The sequence below is a fragment of the Paramormyrops kingsleyae genome, chromosome 17 (genome assembly GCF_048594095.1).
Source record: "Paramormyrops kingsleyae isolate MSU_618 chromosome 17, PKINGS_0.4, whole genome shotgun sequence".
Lineage (NCBI taxonomy): Eukaryota > Metazoa > Chordata > Actinopteri > Osteoglossiformes > Mormyridae > Paramormyrops > Paramormyrops kingsleyae.
In genome coordinates, this window is record NC_132813.1 from 22978799 (window position 1) to 22999177 (window position 20379).

Here is a 20379-nt window from a genome sequence, read left to right on the forward strand (position 1 = left end):
CAGTTTGGCTGCCATTTTCCAAAGGCCATAAAATAAGCCGTCTAATTTCCAATGTGTCTTTTTAATGGGTTCTTCCCGATGCACTGACTGGTTATGAGGGCTTTGGGGAATATCTACGACCACCCATGGGAGAGTAGGGTCTGTAGAGCCTGTATATTTTTGGAGTGGTTAATTTGGTTAAAAATATTTTGGTTATAATCACATTCCTATATTATTTTTTTTTGTCTGCTAGCTGGGTTCCAGCATTAGAATAACACCTGTAATCCATCCGTCCATTTTCCATAACTGCTTATTCAGTATTGGGGTGTTGTGAGCCGGGGGCCCATGCCAGTGGGCGCAGGGCTCTGGATGGGGTGCCAGTGCACTGCAGGGACCACAGACACTCTGTGTGTGATTCAAACCCTGGGTCCAGTAGGTATGACAGTACAGTGCCTCCCACCACCATAACATGTAAAAATGTTAAACTCTGACTGGCTTTTTTTTTTTTACTCAGACCATAAAACAGTAAATTATGAATTAGAATTAGTTTTTTATGGTAAACAAAGTGAATATTGAATATTGAATATTTGAATGTGCTGAAATATTAACTTCATAAAATGTGACATATCAATGCTAAACAACAGAATCTTAAATGAAAACTGCTATGGTAAAATATTTAGTTACCTTTAATTACAATTCTTTCCTCCATTTACTTGCATGTCCATCTGCCACAGTGTAGAATCACCGGTCTTTGCAGCCAGTGGAGAGCTGAGAGCCGCCCTCACTGCATACCCGCCTGTTGCACTTTGTGCACCTGCCCAGTGTCCTACCACTGTCACATTTAGCCTTTTGCTGCGATTGCTGTCGCCCCCCAAGTGGCCGCTCCCCCTGCTGCTTTTCCTGAAGCATACTCCAGCATACTCCAGCATTGCATTTTTTTCGCTAGCGTAATGCAGCGTACTGCACAGAGAAGCAGTACTGACCTATGTTTCATTTCATTTTTCTGGCCAGACTGGCCTTTGTATGATACAGTTTCTCTGTCTGGATCAGAGGAGCTCTCAGGAATTCAGTCGAGATTTTTTTCCTGGTTATAGGATTCTGGGGTGGGTGGGGCAGTTTGATCAGGCAATGTACCCTTTAAATTTTAAAAGTCAGGAATAACTTTGTTTAAGTAACAAATTTTAAAGAAATTGACATTTCCCCTGAAGCCTGCGGCAGAGAGGTCAAATGGAGCCCAAACCTTAGGAAGTTATAAAATATAAAGATTTTTATTTGATTACATTTTATGAATAGTATTTGTCATGACAATATAGATCTGTACTCATCAGCTAGATTGCCATTTTATTGTATTGCATTTGTATTGTATATGATGTACCCCCCCCCCCCCCCCCCTAAACAGGGGAACGGGGGTAGCGTAGGCTGGGGGGTGGGGGTGACTGGGCTTTAGTCTCAGAGGTACTGCTACTGGAGCATCTTAGTATGCTTGGCTGGGCAGAGTGACGGAAAGAAGAGACCCCCCCCCCCCCCGCCCCAGTCTAATGGTTACCAGCTTCAATAAAACTTGTGTAGTGAGTATTACAATGTCATTTATAGGACACTAAGGCCGCCCCTCATGCTTTAATGTAGTTACAGCCCACTTGGCTGGGCCTCTCCCTAAACCCTAAGCCACTGGGACATCAGAGCCGACTGGGAATGGTACGATCCCCCAGTCACAGGCTCCTGTGAGGGTCAGAATCACATTGCCAGCGGGTTCCAGGGACCAATGCTTTATGGATTGAATCAATCAGAGAATGAATGGATTATTCTAGATAAGTCTTTCTTAATGTGTTTATTAAGAAGACAAATGTGCCTCAGCTGAAATGCTTTTCGGTCCTGGCCAGTGAAGGACAGTGCCTACTGCAGCTCTTACATAGAATAAAATGCTCATTATTTTTCTCTTGTTCATTTAGCTGCTTGTGACCTGTGACCTATGAACTATCACACAGGGTTTTTTTCCAGTACCTCCACACACCGCCATACCATGAATGCCCAGTCCCAGCATAAAGTGCTGCTTTCCTGCCTTTTCTCACTCTTTTCCTGTGATGGAAAAGCTTGGGCTCTATTCAATGGCATGAAAGTCAGGGACAGACACTCAGATACTGCTCATCTGGCTAAAACGGGCCGCACTCTTAAAAAATGAGAAGAGGCATGAAGCCAAGGCGATGACAGAACGAAAGAGATTAGTCTGTAAAAAGATCGGGCGTGATGACAACCTTGTAATGAGGAAGCTTAGCCTTTACTAACCGAAAGAACAGAGAAAGCTGTGCTATATTGAACAGAACCGCATGTGAGGGAGCAGTTGGCGAAACTCAGCCTCTACCCCAGAGCCACTGCCTAGCATCCAATCAGCTCTCAGCAGGAGGCCACGCCTTGCGGACGGCAGGTTTTCCACGCTACACTGGCCAATAAAAACAGAATCTCTTCACCTCCACACTTAAGCACTGTGAACGCGCACACCCAGTGTAAAAATATCAGTCGCTACCCCTGTGTTGATGGGCCACGTTTTCTTTGAAGAGAAGCCCAGCACATGTCAGGAAGACGGGCAGGGAAAGAATCTGAGATGCTCTCGGGCACTGGGCCGAATTGGGTGCCCGTGGGGCTCCTGTAATTTCAACTGGGCCTCGTTTACAGAGTTGACACCTGCCCCCCCTCCCCCAGAATGGTCTCCAGCGATAGGCCGGAGTAGCCCAGGCTCGTGATCGAGCGCCCACACCTTCAACGTCATTTGTTGGAAAGTCAAGCGTTGCCTGGAGAAACGATTAGGACACCCCGATTACTCTTGCACTGCGTTTACACTGGTGCTGGCGCGTCCCCTAAGCCTGTTGTGGCTTTTATTGGTGGCTTTGTGCATTTGTCATGTCCTGACACCCCCATCCCAGGCCAAAGCAGATGTTCCTGCCCCAGACCTCTGTCTTTCTCCTTGAAACGGAAACAATCCCTCAAGGCTCTGTGGCCATACATCTCTCAGATGGATCTCTGCTCTGTAGAATATACTCAAAGGAAAATACATTTAGGTTCACCAAAGAGCGTGACCCAGGGCGTTCAAGTGGCGATGGGCTGCATGCTCCCCATTGCTGGGATGTGGGTTATGTAAGCTGCTCTTTCTGTGTTTACAGATTAGCTGTTTCTTTTATTTTCTATAGTCTGCTATGCTTTAATAACAGGTGGTTATGAAGAGATGTGAAAGAATCCGGGGGTAGATTTGAAGGATCACATCTGCTTGATATGTTAGCAAGAGTCTAGTGGAATAAAGTAAATGCTATGTGTTAGGTAATTTCTGTTCATATGTTTGACTTTAATTTTATGCTTAAGAGATTAATGAATGTTTCAAGATAGATTTTTCTTTGATTTAGATGTTTGAATGTTTCAGACATTCTCAATTATTGAGTCGTGTTTAGCTGTATTAGTGTTTCCATGTCTTTGTGTGTAACTGTAAAACACACAATGCTTTGTAGTGGCGCTTCCTGCACTCTTACAGCTGTGTTTAGTTGTATTAGTGTTTCCATGTCTTTGTGTGTAACTGTAAAACACACAATGCTTTGTAGTGGCGCTTCCTGCACTCTTACAGCTGTGTTTAGTTGTATTAGTGTTTCCATGTCTTTGTGTGTAACTGTAAAACACACAATGCTTTGCAGTGGCGCTTCCTGCACTCTTACAGCTGTGTTTAGTTGTATTAGTGTTTCCATGTCTTTGTGTGTAACTGTAAAACACACAATGCTTTGCAGTGGCGCTTCCTGCACTCTTACAGCTGTGTTTAGTTGTATTAGTGTTTCCATGTCTTTGTGTGTAACTGTAAAACACACAATGCTTTGTAGTGGCGCTTCCCACACAGCTACAGCCGTTCCAATAGGAAGGCTTTGGCAGCCACAGTGGACACATGTGAGCAGACACAAAGGAGACTCACTGGGGCGTTTGTGCTAGGCTGTGTGTCTGGCTGACTCTGTGTGCCCGGTTTTCACATTGGGGGGGGGGGGGGGGGGGGTTGGCAGGTCTGCTATGGGCAGCCTGCTATCAGGGAAGGTGACACCCCCTCCCCCAGTTCTGTCTGGGGTGTGTGCCACCAGCTTGGGCAGTTGCTTCATCAGACAGCCCCACACTCGTGATACGAGCCACAAATCCCACCCCATCCCTTCTATCCACTTGCCTACCACCCCAGGCTAGACAGGCAGGAAAATTGATGACAGCAGCCATGTGAATATTCTACCTCATCAGGAGGAGTGCGACGCCGCGGTCAGTAAAGGCTGGCGGGGGAGATAACGGAGCGATCTGGGGGTCAGGGGTCACCGCGCCAAATGGAGTCAAAAGGGACCAGCGCGGTTATCAAAAGGGAAACAAGCAAGCAAACAGAGGCGTGTCCCCGCTGACGGCCACATCATGATGGATGTGCTGCCCGCGGATCCCGTCTGAAACGAGATACGGGCGGAAGCGGGTAATAGGGACTCCTGTGTAATAACAGAGATGGAGCTGTAATGGATTCCAACTGAATCCTATTAGGGCTACAGCAAAGGTGCAAAGCTCATTCATTACAGTACAGTACCGCAGACAGAGAGCGATGGCAGGATCAGGAGGCTGCGGGACTCAAAAGTGCTTCCTGCTTCCCAGCTTATCTGTCTTTGGCCTCTCTTCCCCACCTCACCTTTGATTGGTCTTTGAGGAAATTAACCGGAACAGAAGGTGACATTATATCTGACTCCCTTAAGGTTTGGGGGTCTTAGGTTACTCTTGTCACAATTAGGTGGCTCACTGCCCCTGTACTGTATGCTGTTTTACACCGAGTGATGGTGATCAGTGGAGTCATACGTGCAAAATTCTGGGTTTTTGCCAAAGTATCTGTAGGCATATGGCTGTTGGTTCCATGGAAACGGTGATAAATTGCAGTTTATTGTTTGTAAGGGTGCATGTCTCAGATCTCCCTCATCTCATCATCTTTGTGCAGGTGGGAAGGGTGGGAAAAAGAAGAAGACAAAGAGCAGCACCAAGACTTCCAAGGCCAATGGGTCGAGCTGGGCCAATGTACCCCTGCCCCCACCTCCCGTGCACCCGCTCCCTGGCACTGAAGTGGACAGCTACCCCAATGATCCCCACGAGGGTGGAGGGTAGGTCTACCATTCTCACCCACAGATCACTGACTACCAACACATATGGAAATTATGGGAGGAAAAGTCAAGCCAAAATACCTGTCTGGAAATGATCCAGCCAGATGCCCCAGAAAGAAAAAGTAACTGCTCTGCATAGGTGTGGCGTACAAGGCCCATTACACGCCTGTGCTCACCTGTAGCCAGAACGTCGAACAGATGCAAACCAAATGTAGGGAACTACAGAGCAGGGCAACAGATCCAGATGCCCCGGGATGCCCTAGACGCCTAGGCTAATGGAGATAGTCTCTAATTGCTGTGCCTTGCATGTAGTATACATTAAAGGCCATGGCAGTCCCTGCACATGGCGTCCATATTCCTGCGGTGTAACTGCTGAGCTGCATGCAGAAGAAGCCTGAGGAGAAGTTTCTTGAGGAAGCCAGGTAGACAGACGAAGGTTATTCATCTAAAGCAATGTTTCCCAATCCAGTCCTCGGGGACCCACAGACAGTCCACGTTTTTGCTCCCTGGGAGCAAACACTGATCTAAAGGAAGACTTCCTGACTGCTTCAAGTCATTAGTGGCTGAAAACTGCTAAGGCAGTACAATCCCATGGGGATTTGATGCTACAGACACAGGCTAAGAGCAACTAAGAAGAACCCTTCCTTTCCTCGACAATTGCTGAATTTATGCTGATTAGGAACAGGTCTCCCTCTAAGGGCTATATTAGAGCGCCACCCTGGCCTGCAGAGGTGTCGAACCTCAGGCTCTCACAGGCCGCTCACGCTAATCCAGGAGCCAGGGAGCTCCGGGCTGAAACTTGCCCCCGGAAGCAGCCTCTTGAATTGTTGCCAAGTTTGCTTCCTACAGAGCGTGCTAGCGCTCCACCGCCATTAATTCTCATCTTGGAAAGTCATTGGGCTTAATAGGCTATCTGGCAAATGAGGATCCCTCAGCCCTGTAAATCTCTGCACCCTCTTATTGGCAGCAGATTAAAACTGTTAAGTCCTGCGAGGTGTATGCTGACAAATTCTTTTAATGAACATTTTCTTTATGGCTATTATTATTTCAAAGGGTGTAAGCTTGGTTATGGGTTGTGAAACTGACTTTTTTTCCAAGACTGCGAAAGATACCACTAAAATGTTAGCCCCTGTAAATTGTCCCTTAACAATGGCAGAATAGCCTGTAAAAAGAGTTTTTGTTAAACTAGGTAACATTTTAACTAATGTGTGTAATGATGTGTTTCCTGGCCTGTCTGCCCCAGGTATGAGAGCGATGGCTGGGGTCCACAGGTGCCCGTTCAAACCTACCTGCATCAAGGTCTCGAGGATGAGTTGGAGGAGGAGGAGCGTGTGCCGACCCCGCCCATCAGGGGCGTGGCCTCTTCCCCCGCAGCGGTGTCTTTCGGGCAGCAGTCCACCGCAACCCTCACGCCGTCCCCCCGCGAAGAGATGCAACCTATGCTGCAGGCACACCTGGACGAGTTGACGCGGGCCTACCAGCTAGACATGTCCAAACAGACCTGGTGAGAGGTCAACAGGGATTCACAGGGTCAAAGGTCGTATGAGTCCAGTTAGAGGTGAAACGGAATGCAGAGCTGTCGTGTCTGAGGTCCACTATGCTCGGTCCTGCACTGATGAATGATTGCAGGCATGTTTGAAGGCAGGTTCAAATACTTCAAAGGTATTAGCACACTGAAAACGGATCCATACCCAAAATACACACACGCGTTCGCTCATCTGCAAGGTCTGCGCACCCGTGCCTGTTCCACACGTTCAATTTTGCGCAATCAATTTCTGCGGCATTCATGCAAGGCAAATAAAGGCCGTGTTTCATCCTGTCATCCAGAGCGAGGCAGAGGGGAAAGCGGACGGCTGCCGTCTTACCCTGTAATCACTGGGTTGGCGCGAGTACGGTTTTGACAACAGGAAAGAGCCGGTAATTACATGCGTGTCCTGCCACAGGCCTCGTCGCAGGCTGCCAGCACCATGAGTGCCCACACCGTGATGGACTGGTGGGTGACGGACAGCCCCTCTGGCCGGCGCTCTCTGCATCCCATTGCACCAGTCACAGGGTCATTATGCTGCCGTGCCACTGCAAAATGAGTGGGATTGTCCCGGGTTACAAACCCTGTGTACAAACCCTCGCTTCACTCGTTGCTCACTGGTCCTTCGCTTCTTTAAGCCCCGCCCCCTCCATCCAAGTAGACTAGGGTGCTAAGTGAAGTAGTGAAGTCATCCATATGCCTTTATTGAAGGCCAGTCAGTGGGACTCTCCTTGGGGGGAGGCTTGCTGTACCTCTTGCAGATTCGATGGGGGTTCACTTACATCCTTTGCTCTTGTCACAGGCACATGCAAGGGGGTCCTCACCCACCCCAGGCCCCCGCCCCCCCGGTCGGCTACGTGTCCAGCAGCCTGGTGTCCGATTTGGAAACTGACATACCGGATGATGATGATGAGGATGATGATGAGGAGGAAGATGATGAAGGCTACGAGATCTCACGACCACTGCATGGCATGGAGCATACACCTGGATCCAGCATGGATAACCTGGACAGCTCTGTGACGGGTGAGTGCTTAAGCTGCTGTCATCAAACAGTTAAACACATCTGCTCCTGCTTCACTGTAAGACAGGGGTGGGCAATCTTATCCACAAAGGGCCGGTATCCGAGTTTTCGCTGCAACTTCCTAATTAGATTACTAATTAGAGAACTGATTGGCTGAAGAGTCCTCACACCTGGGTTTGAACAGCTGACCTACAGGTTATCCCAAAAACCTGCATACAAAGAGCATACATGCTCTTTGCGGATAAGATTGCCCACCCCTGCTGTAAGATATAGGTATACATATGTGTCCTGCTCTCTTATTGGGTCCTTATACAGTCATACATATGTGTCCTGCTCCCTCATTGGGCCCTTACACAATCATACATATGTGTCCTGCTCCCTCATTGGGCCCTTACACACTCATACATATGTGTTCTGCTCCCTCATTGGGCCCTTACACAATCATACATACAGTATGTGTCCTGCTCCCTTATTGGGCCCTTACACACTGATAGATATATGCCCTGCTCTGTTATTGGGCCCAAGCACAGTTCTACATATTTCTGTTTTTCTATTCCTTTTCCCTTTTTCTTGCCATCAGTCTTTATAAGCACGACTGACAAGCTAGTACTGAAAATTAATACACAATCACATTAACCTCATCATTACATCAGCACAGGCTTTCATGTTCTACTCAAAGGGCAATTTATCAGTGACAATATATCAGTGTCTCCAATAGCTTTTAGTTTTTATTTATAATGTTTTATGAGTTATAGAGGAAAATACACAGTACATTAAAGAACGGAAAGAAGTAACTCAATAGCTGTTTTCATAATACTATCAAACTGCCTGTCAAATGAAGTTCCAGTTAGGCTGGTAAGTATGTTTTTTTTTTTGAATCACACAAAGCTCCCTTGTTTAGCCTGTGGACGCTAATGCAGGGTCGTTATTCTGTGTCAGGAAAGCACCGCTTATTGTCAATTACGCGTGTAATAATTTGCTGCTCACCTGAAAATGGATGTATTTCGATCAAATTTTTGGCAGCTTTTTTTTGGCAAACAGAGGAATTATAATAATCACTGCAAAGGGAGATACGAAAGTTCCGTGCGTCTGCTGCCTGTCGTACGCTGATTAGGGTGCTGGGGAACCTGCTGCACTCATGCAGGACCCCTGCAGGACAGAACGGGAACGTGACGGCACCGCTTACAGCCACACGGCGGTCCTCATGCACGAGGCGAGGTCACCCCTGAGACAGCTCGCCACCAATCAGGCATGCGGCCTGTTTTATTTTCACGCCCAAGGAAGGATTTTGCTGTTGACTTATCAGGGAGGAAACCGTACATTTTAGTTGGTGAAAGAGGCCAAATGTATAGCCTAGGTTTTGCGTACAATATCTATTAGGGTGGCGTGTGCCTCTGCGGGTTGGGACTCTGCGCCTGGGATCAGAAGGTCACTGGTTCAAATTCCATGGCTGGGTGACTTTAATGGGCCATGAGCGCAGCTCTTAACCCCAATCGCGCCTGTAAATGTAACATTGGTTCCTGAAGCCTGGTTTGCCGTAACTGGAGCACCAGTCGTAAACAATACGCTGCTGCTGTCTCCCCCTCACTGCATGCGGTGCCCCCCCGCCCCCCAGCCTCCGCGGCGCCAGTGTCCCCTCTGGGACAGGGACGTGAGGTCTGTCTGGAGGCCTTGGCAGTAGCTGGGATGAGGTTTTGCTCGGGATGATGGAGCGGCAGCCTCGCTGGCCATGACACAGGCCCCCGCTGATATATTTAGACGAATATAAAGAAGCAGGAGCTCTGTAATCTGCAGCATCTCCGACGCGGCGCATTACTCTGAGGATGGCACTATTTCTCCTTATCGCTGCACCAGTCCCCCCTCCCCGCACCAGCTTGACAGGACCGGCCCAGCACCGGCTGCTCATGGTGGGGGCGTGTGTCAGGGGGTGGGGGGGACTCACCACAGATCCATCTTCTCCGCCATTTTATGCCACTGGAGCTGCTGGAGGGGTGTGTGGAGGGGGGGGGGGGCGGTTGGCCTGGATTTTCTCAGCTTTAGAGACTTTAAAATGGGCCCTTTTTCACATTTAATCTTATTCATGCACAGAATCAAAAAGACCCAATCAAATAGACTGTAGACTCCATTTAAAGATACAAACACACAAATTCAAAAACACCAAAAAGATATTTAGCTGAATATATTTCTTTCCACATTTCTGGTATATTCCACAGCGCTGACACACAGTATATTGCCTATTACCATTTAATGCATAGTACAACGCCATTTTAAGAGCGAGGTCGCTGGATTTCCCCACATAGGGAGTAGCACTTCCTGTCTACGGTATGATGGATGTGTTTAATATGCGAGTGTTATCAGCGCCTCTCTGGGCTGAGGTGGCGCTCTGGCTGATTTTATCCCCTTAAACAGCAGCGGGGAGTGAGGTCACGCGTGCCAACAGCAGGTGGAGACGCCCGCTCGTCAAGGAAAATGATTCCTGTGCTTAACGATATGCAGATGAGAGCCCATCAGGATAAATCAGTTTTAGCGCTGGCGCCATGGGGTGATTTATGGGCCTGGATCGCGATAACAGGTTTTGGAACCGGAGGTGCAGAATTTTCCGGAAGCTGCATGGCTGGTCCCAGTTCGTTTTTGCTTTTGACTTTGCAGGGAGTTTAGGGGATTCTTAGAGGAGCATTGATTCAGTTTTCTGTTATGAGACAATGTCTTGCAGGAGGTATAAAGGCAGCTTCAGGGGTCTGTTTGATCCCAAAGACACCTTCATGTCCTCCCTCTGCTCCCCAGTGTCTTCTCTGTCACTCCCCAGCGCTTGGGCATCTCATTCATGCCTGCCTTTGTTTTTTGCCAATAAGATACAAGGAACAAACTCTTTCATTCCCTCTCACAGCTTATTCACTTAGTCTGGGACTTAAGCTTATTTCTATTAGTTTGCTAATGAAAGGATCTATTCTCAGACATTCCTTTGTGTGTGTGTGTGTGTGTGTGTGTTTATGAAGGTCTCCTTGAAGGCTGTCAGCTCCCTTTCACTGCATGGCCTTGGGGGAGGGGGGAGGATCAGAATAACACACAAAAATAATGGCCCCCATAGCCTTTATGCAGCTACAGACATTTAGTGAACTGTCCGCATGTTTCTGGTAATCGTGCTGCAAACCCTGCAGCGATTCCATTACCAGTCTCTGTAACTTCCCCAGGAAAGCCCCACACCCCACGTAGCAGCCTGTGGAGTGACTGCTGCCCTCTGTTGGCCAGCGTTCAGGCTGTCACCCCTGGCTCCCTGCTGTGTTAGCCTCGCTCCCTTTCACTCCAGCTCTCTCTCACTGTCTCTCTCTTTCTTTCTCTCTGTCTCTTTTCTTTCCTGATCTCATCTCTCCTTTCTCAGCCTTTCCCCCCAGTCCTCCATGGTTCTACCAGCCCCTGTCCCTGATGGAAAACCTGCTGAACCCCGCGTGTGTGTGTGGATTATGTTTATATTATGTTGTGTGGACCAAATGTAATATCCCCCACAATGTGATAAAAACCTGTTGTTTTGACATTGTGGGGACCATTTGTGGGGACCAAAGATCCTAAAATGCAATCAAAAAACTATCTTATATTTTGTTTGGTTACTTATGGTTAAGGTTAGGGCTGGGCAGGGGTTAAGTTCGTCATGTTGGGATTAGAGTTTTCCCCTTAGAAATGAATGGAGAGTCCCCACAAATATATAATTACAAATCAGTGTGTGTGTGTGTGTGTGTGTGTGACTGTGACTGTCTCTCTCTGCCTTTCCCTGTCTGTGTGTGTGTTTGGGCTGGTGCCACTGTTATCCCAGGCTGTTTGTCTCACAGAAGCCAGATGAACACTGTCATTTCTGAGGACTGTCGCGTTATTATGCAGATTAGCAGATTTTTGTTGGCTGATGTTTTTGAGGAAAAGCAATAAGCTTTCAATTAATTAAATTTATATTCAATTTAAAAAATTAGTGCATCACTTATGTTTTTATTATCTAAAATGTATGCATTTTTGCACGCACATGCTTAAAATATTTGCATGGGCCCCCAGATCTCCAGTTATAGTTTAGAAATCTGTGTAATAATACAGTGTTGCAAGAGATCCCTGCGAGAGTTAGACTACCTGAGACTGCCATGTTGTCTACTTATTACATCACATTAACTGATTGGGGAAAGACCACAAGAAATGTTCAGTAATTACGATAAAATTAGCTCTATCAATTCTCCTGGGAATTGTAGAACATTGCAATTTATGTCTCAGATCAATTTCAAAAATTGCCTATATTAGTGATGAACTCACTAAGACTGACACACAAAGGCAATGAAATGCTTTTTTCTGGTTTATGAAACACTGTAAAGTGGTGACTTTTTACCTGAAAGCAGCTGTTTGCAGATGCCACTTGTGATAAATGTACTGGGCAGCGGCACCATTGTCAGTAACACTATGTAAATATGCGTCAGTGATATTTGCTTCACTTTAGCCAGGCCTTTTAACAGGGAGGGAATCGCTGCTAGTTATTGATTTTTTTGGGGTCAAAAAAATTGGTTTCTGCTGTGAATGACAGTGTACAGTGGTACAAGGGATCTCCATGCAATCCCTGTGCTTACACATTCTTATTAGTATTTTCTAGAATCACTTCTGTGTTATAAAGGCATATTTGGGATTGTTCTTGAGAAATATATGTGGTGTACTTGTGTGGCCCTATCCTGAAGGTTTGGCAACTAGAATATGCAGCAGACTCAGGTGCTCATACCTGCACTAATAGGTAATCGGCATGAAGCATCACAACACATCTAATGGGGGGGGGGCTGTTCTTCACTGTATCAGTGAGTGATTGGGGAAGATTAGAAAGGCAAGAGGTCAGGCCTGCAACAGCATGAGTGTGATGTTCCAGCAGCCTGAATTAATCCACCAGACTGTAATTACAGCAGCTTAATATCGTTCCTACTTACGTCTACAGGATGCATCGATCCAGAAGCCCCTGCAGCCCAAAGCGCGCTTGATCACGGAGCCCCTTTCCGTGGGGTGTCCAGCATTAGTGTCCATTCCTACCCTGCATCACTGCATAAGTTATACCAGCTTATCAACATGAATAAACTGGTATCAGCTTTTGTGTGATTGTGTGGAAAAACACCAATGAAAGGGCCTGCTTCAGAGAACATTACACCTCCCATTTCTGTGTAGCTGTATAAATGGGGGAGACGCATCGGCCAATCACAGAAGGGGGAGTGAATCTGCAGCCAAAATTACAGTTGATGTGCTTTGATTTGTGGCACAGAATAGCCTGATTGATTTATCAGTCATCCAATCTATAAGTGGTTGCGTAGAACCATGGATTATAATAATAAATGGTTATAATAAAATGTTTTTATAGAAGGTTTTGCATTCAGAAGCAAAAACGCGCAGAGGGGGCTGGTGGGTAATGAATTGTTCTTGTTCCGGCATGTAGTGCTTGCCACACACAGCAATACGGTGCTAGAGGAGGGGAAATTATTTGATTTGAAATGGACGGCTGAGAGTGGATATTGTTATTTAGTGCTGTCAGATTAGGGCATGTTTCACACACACTCACAGAAACATAAACACAGCATCACACATCCCATTTGCATTTCCACCTGTAAGCCGATTTCCCATTGAATTCTGATTTAATGCAATTCACGAGCTGTAATCAAATCCCAGAAAATTCAAACACAGACGAAAATTGTTAATAAGCATCATGTGTTGGCACTACGTTTTTTTTAATAAGGCTGTTTAGTGGGAATGTGAGCACAGAATCGGCTTTTTAAAGAGGACATTTCCCTGTGCTCTGCTCTCTTCACACACACACACGTATATGTGCACGCACACGCACCGTGCTCATGGCCGTGTGTCCCTCAGGCTCCATGGTGAATGGCTGGGGCTCGGCCTCTGAGGACGAGCGTAACTTCTCCAGCCACAGGTCCAGCGCTGGCAGCTCCTCCGACGGCTCCATCTTCACCCATGCCAGCTTCGCCCAGGCGCTGGTAGCAGCCGCCGACAAGGCAGGCTACCGCTGTGACGGCACCAGTCTGACCAAGAGAGGTCGGTCCGGGGGCAGGGGGCCCTGCCGCTCCTCGGAGGCTCCCCCTCCCTTCCTCCTGCTCTCCACCCCTCTCTCCAGGGGACCTGCAGCTGTCTCTGGGCATGCATGACGCTCGTGCAAGTGGCTCTGTGCTCGGTGACACCCCCTCACCGACCCTGCTCTCCCTTTCACTTCTGCAGATGAAGGGTGCTGAGCTCTCTTCAGACCTATGAGTGGCTGACATGCTTTTTCTTGACCTCGCTCCAGAATGCTTGAATCTGATTGGCCAGGAGATCTGTGGTTTCGGGATCTGTGGTTTTTTTCATGCCTAATTAACAGATGCTTTGATATGGCTGTTAAATTAAAGCGGGTCGTATCTACAGTCCAATGCTTCTGTGCTTATCTGTACTATTTACTTTGTTGTTTCAAATGAATAAGCTAACCCTGCCTCTCTCTATCGCCCCCTACAGGAAAAAACTTTCCCCAGCGGCCACGCCCCAGTAGTCCCTTCTCCACTGATGGCAGTGTGGTGGGGACGCAAAGCCTGGGCCATCAGAGGGCGCCCCGGCCAGGTCGGAAACAGAGAGGTGGCCGGCTGGAGCAGCGCCGAGACGCCGGTGCAGACGGTAGGGGGAGGGGGTTCTGTGCCATGGAGAGCATGACTTCCTGAAGGTGCTCACTTTGTAGATGCAACTGACCCCTCAACGCCCAAGGTCATTCAAGTATTTTGGGATCTAATTTCTCACCGTTCTTCATCATGCAGACCTACCTCCTCCGCCTGAGCCCCCACCCTGCCATGGGGCCCGCATGGCAGTCCCGCGTGCCCCCCCTGGTGAGCGCAAGGCCGCCTCCCTGGAGAGACAGCACATCTCTAACCTGGAGGAGATGAAGAGCTCGCTGGAGCGGCAGAGGCAGGCCCAGGAGCGGCTGGGTCCCGGAGACCGCGGGGACGAGGGCCGCAGGGCGTACAAGGCAGGCCATGGCTCAGGTAAAGCAGCACAGGCCTGGCATCTCCACCCGCACACATACTGCTCAGGGCCTGGGGGTGTGGAGAGGAGGGGTGCAGGAGGGGCAGGCCGCCCTCCATTAACAAGCTTACCGGTCCACCCTGCATTTTCAATATGATGCTGCCCCTCGGTGGGGCTACAGTCTCTGGGTGATGGAGCGTAGCATTGTTATTGAAAAATATTCTTTTAAAATATTCCATTAATAATCTTTTGACTGCTCACTGCAGGGTACGATTTGTCTGGTCCAGATAAAGGTCCAGTTGGGATATATGTGCCCATAATTAGCAGAACGGTGGCAAGCTGTCTGATGAGACCTTGTCCCCTGAAAGCAATGGGCCAGGTCGTCGGCGTCTGGATTTGGGGCACAATCCCCTCCGGATGCCAGTACCCCCTGCCAACTCTGCTCTGTCTAAGCGTGCAGCTCCTTGGCCACCAGGCTGGCAGATGGCTGGCAGCGCTGCCCCAAGTCCGGCAGGCAGGCTGCACGCTGGCACCGCTCCCTAGGCACCCCCCCCCACACTCACACAGATGCTGCACATACTCTTGTGTCTATAATCGCAATGCGAATAGCCTCCCTGACCTTTGACCTTTGGCCTTTGTGGGTGACAGAAGAGGCCCTGCTCCCATACAGTAAGCCCAGCTTCCCGTCCCCTGGGGGCCACAGCACCTCCGGCACCACGTCCTCCAAGGGCTCCACGGGGCCCCGCAAGGGGGAGGTCAGCAGGGGCGCCCACCAGCGGGCTGCCATAGACCACCCTGACCTGAGTTACTTGGGCACCAACGGCCAGGGACAGCACTCCAGAGAGCTGTGTAGGTGTTTCCTTCACACTTTGTGACTTTGTGGCTTTGACTGGCCTGTTGTCTCCGTGATTTACTGGGCTGACAGAAGCTCAGGCTTATAATGTTTTTCTTCAAATTTATAATGCTCATACAATGACAGCGACAGTGTTTATAGTGTCGAGGCAGCAGACACCAAGGTGGTATAGGACATAATAAAATTGCCCCCCTTTGAGGCATTTTTTAGAAGTTTTAGGAGGCGTGCTGGTTTACTTTTGAAAGCAGTTCTTTAGTTTATACAGCTATCATCCTGGATGGAAGTATTCCATACCGTGAGGTAACAGGGTTCAGTGTAGTGCTGCTGTATTGGCCACGTTACCGTTAGCCTTGTAGTCTTACACTTATAGTGACTGTTTGTAGTGTCTGCAGTGGCAGTTGGCCTGTAGGCCTTGCCTCATTGTCGCTGTCTGTGTGTGTGTGTGTCCCCCCCACAGCGTGAGCGGACTGAGAGATGACCGTGGCCCACCGATCCTCAACCCTGCAATGCCTCACCTCCTGGTGCAATGGACTTTTCTCCGTATTTGTGTACTGTCAGAACGAAAGAAAACAAATTCAAAGAAAAGCCAAACTGCAAATGTGATGTAAAGAAACACACCTTCTCACAATGCTGATTTTGTGTTTTATTTTTGGCCTAACGGGACGGTCTCACCCTCCTCCCAACTCAGCCAGTTCCTGCTGAGAAACAGTATCAAATTATGCAGTAAGTAAGCAGAAATTTCAAAAAGAACACATAAAAACGCCCACAGATTAATAGTCCTTGGGGGGAAAAAGGGGGGGTTTTGTTCCTGTAAATATATTTTTTGTTTTTGCATTGCTATGCAAGTCTAATTCTGTTTCTGCTTCTTCATATATCATTTTTTTTAGGTTATTTGTACTATATGTGAATCCATCGGCTAAGGTGCCATAAAAGAATTGTTTTATTATTCATGTTTGTTAATAATTATCATTAATTGTTTAATTAATATTATTAATTCCTATTGTTTTTTTGCACTGCAATCTTTTGGTGAAAAGCACAAAAAACATAACTCCTGCTGACATGAAGAACCGGAAGGATACGTGAAGAGGAGTTTCTGTACTGTAAACTAGGAAATAAGAAATATATACAAATGTATAGAGAGATATTAACGGTGTGGAGGTGTGAGGTGATCACTAACCCGACGCCCACTCTCACACGGGCAACAATAAGGCATTTAGCTACCATTCCCTCCTCTAGTTGCTCATGCTTAGACAAGCGATTTGTTTTTGACAGTATTTTGGGGGTGGCGTCTTTCCTTAACTATCACTCTTTGTGGTCTTTTAGGTACTTGGTTTGGGGGGCGGTATGCCTGTTAGAAACCCACTGCTACTGAGAATAAAGTGATGATAGATCATTGGAAAATAGTGCGTGGAAATGCAGGGCGAGTTTTATCACATGGGTAAAGGGTCCAATAGCCCAGGCGTCTGCGAGGAGCCCCAGAGGGAAAATGCTCCATCTCAGTAGGTCTGAGGGCCAGGAACGCGAAGCTCTGACTGCTTCTCCATCTCATCACACAGCATCAGCATGTCAAACCCCTGTCTGCCATTTTCACCCAGCATCACAAGGGCTTCCCTCTGCAGCTGGATGAGCAGAGCGCAGCCTGTGAGCAGAAAGACTACGGTTTGCAGCTGAGGCAGGTCTGTCCCCCTCACCGCAACTCCAGGTCCTCATGTTGGGGTTCCAGGTTCTTTCAGTGATGTAATTATTATTTGTTTTCAAGCTGTACCCTGACTAATTCCACCTCAGGGGACGTAAGCACTTAAAGTGTGATTGCTTTTGAAGTTACATCAAAAATAAACCTTAGTTGTAACCCAGTTTGGGTGTTCCAGTGTGGTTCATTTGATCACCTGGCTGTCTTGCTGACATCGTAGCTGAAGAGGCAGAATCCCTGATGAAGGTTCATGATGTGTCGGCCTCCTGGCAGGTCGGCTGCAGCACATTCCATGCATCCCTCGTCGGCACTGCAGACCTGCCCAATCAGGCCATGTTTTATAGTCCCCGAGGAATGAACTGCATTCAACATGATTTCATACCTCTCCTTGGATAGTCAAAACATTCCCCCCCCCCGCACTTCCATCCCATAAATTCACCACAAGCATCAAATCCATGAATAAACATTCAATACATTTCCATTTTCTGAACAGGAACCTGCTGGTTTGTTTTTCACTGCCTAGTGTCCAAACTCAGCCATTTGGATGCAGAACCGATGGGTAGAAACACGTACTGCTGATTCATGCAGGTCTAACTGGTTTCTATAGCCAAGCACCTGAATTTAGCCTGAGAAGTAGGTGCATACAAGATGGAAACCCAACCGGCTCAACCCTGCTGGTCCCAGAACGTTGGAAAGGAGCTTTGTTGCTGTTTGAAACTGGCCCCTAAGGAGTGCGTGCGAGGCAGGCCTGCAGTGCCACATCGGGGTGTGGGGCAGGCCGGTTTGGGGTGCAGAGTAGACCTGCAGTGGTGGCTATCCAGACTGCCGACTGCCACTGTTGGTGCCATATGGGATGGATTACAACCCCCCCCCCCCTACACACACATGCACGCATACAGTGTCTCCCACAGTCACTTAACACAGGTGTTCAGCTGATTTTTATTTATTTATTTTTATTAAATCACTCCTTTTGTAGGCCTGTTCCTTCCTGTGGTTTTAAAATTCTTTTGTATAAGAAAAGGACTCACACTAAAACAGAAGCTGCTTAAAAATCAATTTTAAGCATTACCGTTCAGGATTTTACTAGTTCGACGACTGTTTTATTTCTCATCTTTTATATGAATAACAAATAAAGATTAGGGAAGTTTGCGATGTAACAGTCTGTCAGATTCACTGTTGTACCTTTGTATTAATGTCACCATCACGTCATTGGCCGACTGGCCAACTGGGCAGCCCCCTGGGAATGAGGTGCATGGAGTATCTCAGGTTATCCAGCATTCTGGTGGTGTTTGTGTGTGTACATTAGGTGTGCATGTGAATATACATGTGTATAAATATGCTGTATATTCATATGCATAACCCCCACTATTACTCTTACTCATTACTCTCTGCTGTAAAGTTTTCCCCCATAATCAGTCTAGTGTTCCATTTCCATCTTGGTGAGTTGATATGGGATGTACCAATTCACTAACCTGTGTCTGTTCGATGAATAATAACATGATGTCACGAATGGTACATGCCCATTTGAGATCACCTGCCATCCGTTTCAAGAGGTCTTAAACATTTTTGTGTCTTTTTTGATACTCATGTTTTTCTTTAAATTCACAGTGTTGTTGTTTTTGTATTTATTAAAATGATAATAAAAAGGTATATTGTGATATATGCATAAAGATTTGTGGAATATAAACTGTTTTTTATTATTGTCGACTTAGCTATCAGACGAGGAGCCATAGGGATTTGCTGAATCTCAAGATTATCACTAAAGTCAAAGTAGTGAATCATCAAGGTTTCAGATGTACTGAAAAATCTCTCTCTGTGTCCTGCATGTTCACCTTTGCTTCCTCTCATTTCCAAAATGAAATCTTTGAGAAAGACCTTTGTGAATGTTGAAGAGGTCGCCAGATGCTTTGCTGGATGTGGCCACACGGAGCGCTGTTGCTTGGACAGTTGAGAATTCCTTCGGCTCCCCCTCGTTTTTGGCTCCCCTTCCTTAATATTGTCAGTTCTTTGTAACCTGTGTGTTGCCTTTTTTGGTAAAAAAAAAATAATAATAATAATAACAAAAAACCTCGTAGGGTGACGTCTGTGTAGAGGTGCGGGCTCTGCCCCGCTTATGATGCCATCGTTCTGTTCAGCTCCTCTCTCTCCCCTGAGCGAGCCTCTGTACTCACCTGCATGTTCTTGTCCAAGAAAAAAAATTGGAAATCTGAGATAGAGGAGAAGCTTCTGCAAACATCATCATCATGTTCTGTAAAATAAATCATTTTTCTTTTTCTTTCCTTGTACCTGGATCACTAGCAACAAATAAAATATTTTTGAAAAATCGGAAGCTCTCCTCGTTTGCTGTTTTTTTACTGTCTGGTTTGTGCACGTGCAGTGAACGCAGCATGAGGCCATACTGCTGGTCCTGGGGCTGTGGTGGTAAAGGTTGTTATGATTGCTGAACGTTTGATTCTGTCACCTAGAGGAAAGCATTGGTGAACTCCATGGAGTGCCAACGTGGATTTAGTGTAAAACAGAACAATGACCACGGGCACCTTTCAAAAGAACACAGATTCTTTGAGACAGAGCAAACTGTAGGCAGCTTTCAGCAAAAAGCCAGCCCACCAGCTACGGAGGCTCCATAGGCCTCCCTCATTGGCTCCCGGGTGAGGGGGGGGGGGGGGGCGATTCGTATGCGACTCCTGACGCAGCACTTCTGCATATTGAGGAAATCGGGAGCCAGGCTGGGATCAAAGCGGAGTCGGGTGGATGAGAACACTCAAAGCACTGAGGCGAAGGGCCTTTGGTGAGGGGGGGTTTGGGGGAGGCACAGGCCTAAAATATGAATCAGCCAGGAGGTGTCAGCATTTTCAACTCCTGGGTCTTCAGGTGTCACGTTTTAAATCTATGTCTGAAGGGGGCGCTCAACCAGGATGATGACCCCAGCTGAATAATTCAGGATGCAGAGACTAGATTAGGCTGTGCTATTATCCAGCAGCGGTATTTATCAAAACCTCTTAAACATGAACACTGTACCTGCGTCTGCTGACCTGGGGTCTCGGCAGGCCGTGATGTGGGGTCACCTGGCAGTGCTGTGCGTTTGAGTCCTGCTTGGGGTTCTGCTTCAGGTGATGCAGATGAGGATCTCCTCCCTCAGCTTACGGACAGGTGGTTTATAAATCCATATTATTAACATCT

General features: G+C 47.5%; 1 protein-coding gene across 1 annotated transcript in view; it reads left to right on the top strand.

The window, feature by feature from the left end:
• The window catches only part of robo2 (roundabout, axon guidance receptor, homolog 2 (Drosophila)), a 343506-nt gene extending 323978 nt beyond the window's left edge, over positions 1-19528 (top strand). The window contains exons 25-32 of the mRNA XM_023838865.2: positions 4955-5114; positions 6358-6618; positions 7442-7662; positions 13526-13708; positions 14159-14314; positions 14452-14676; positions 15305-15505; positions 15967-19528. Coding sequence (XP_023694633.1) covers positions 4955-5114; positions 6358-6618; positions 7442-7662; positions 13526-13708; positions 14159-14314; positions 14452-14676; positions 15305-15505; positions 15967-15971 — 1412 coding nt within the window. The 3' untranslated portion in view covers positions 15972-19528. The remainder of the gene's footprint in view (positions 1-4954; positions 5115-6357; positions 6619-7441; positions 7663-13525; positions 13709-14158; positions 14315-14451; positions 14677-15304; positions 15506-15966) is intronic.
• Positions 19529-20379: the final 851 nt, after the last annotated feature.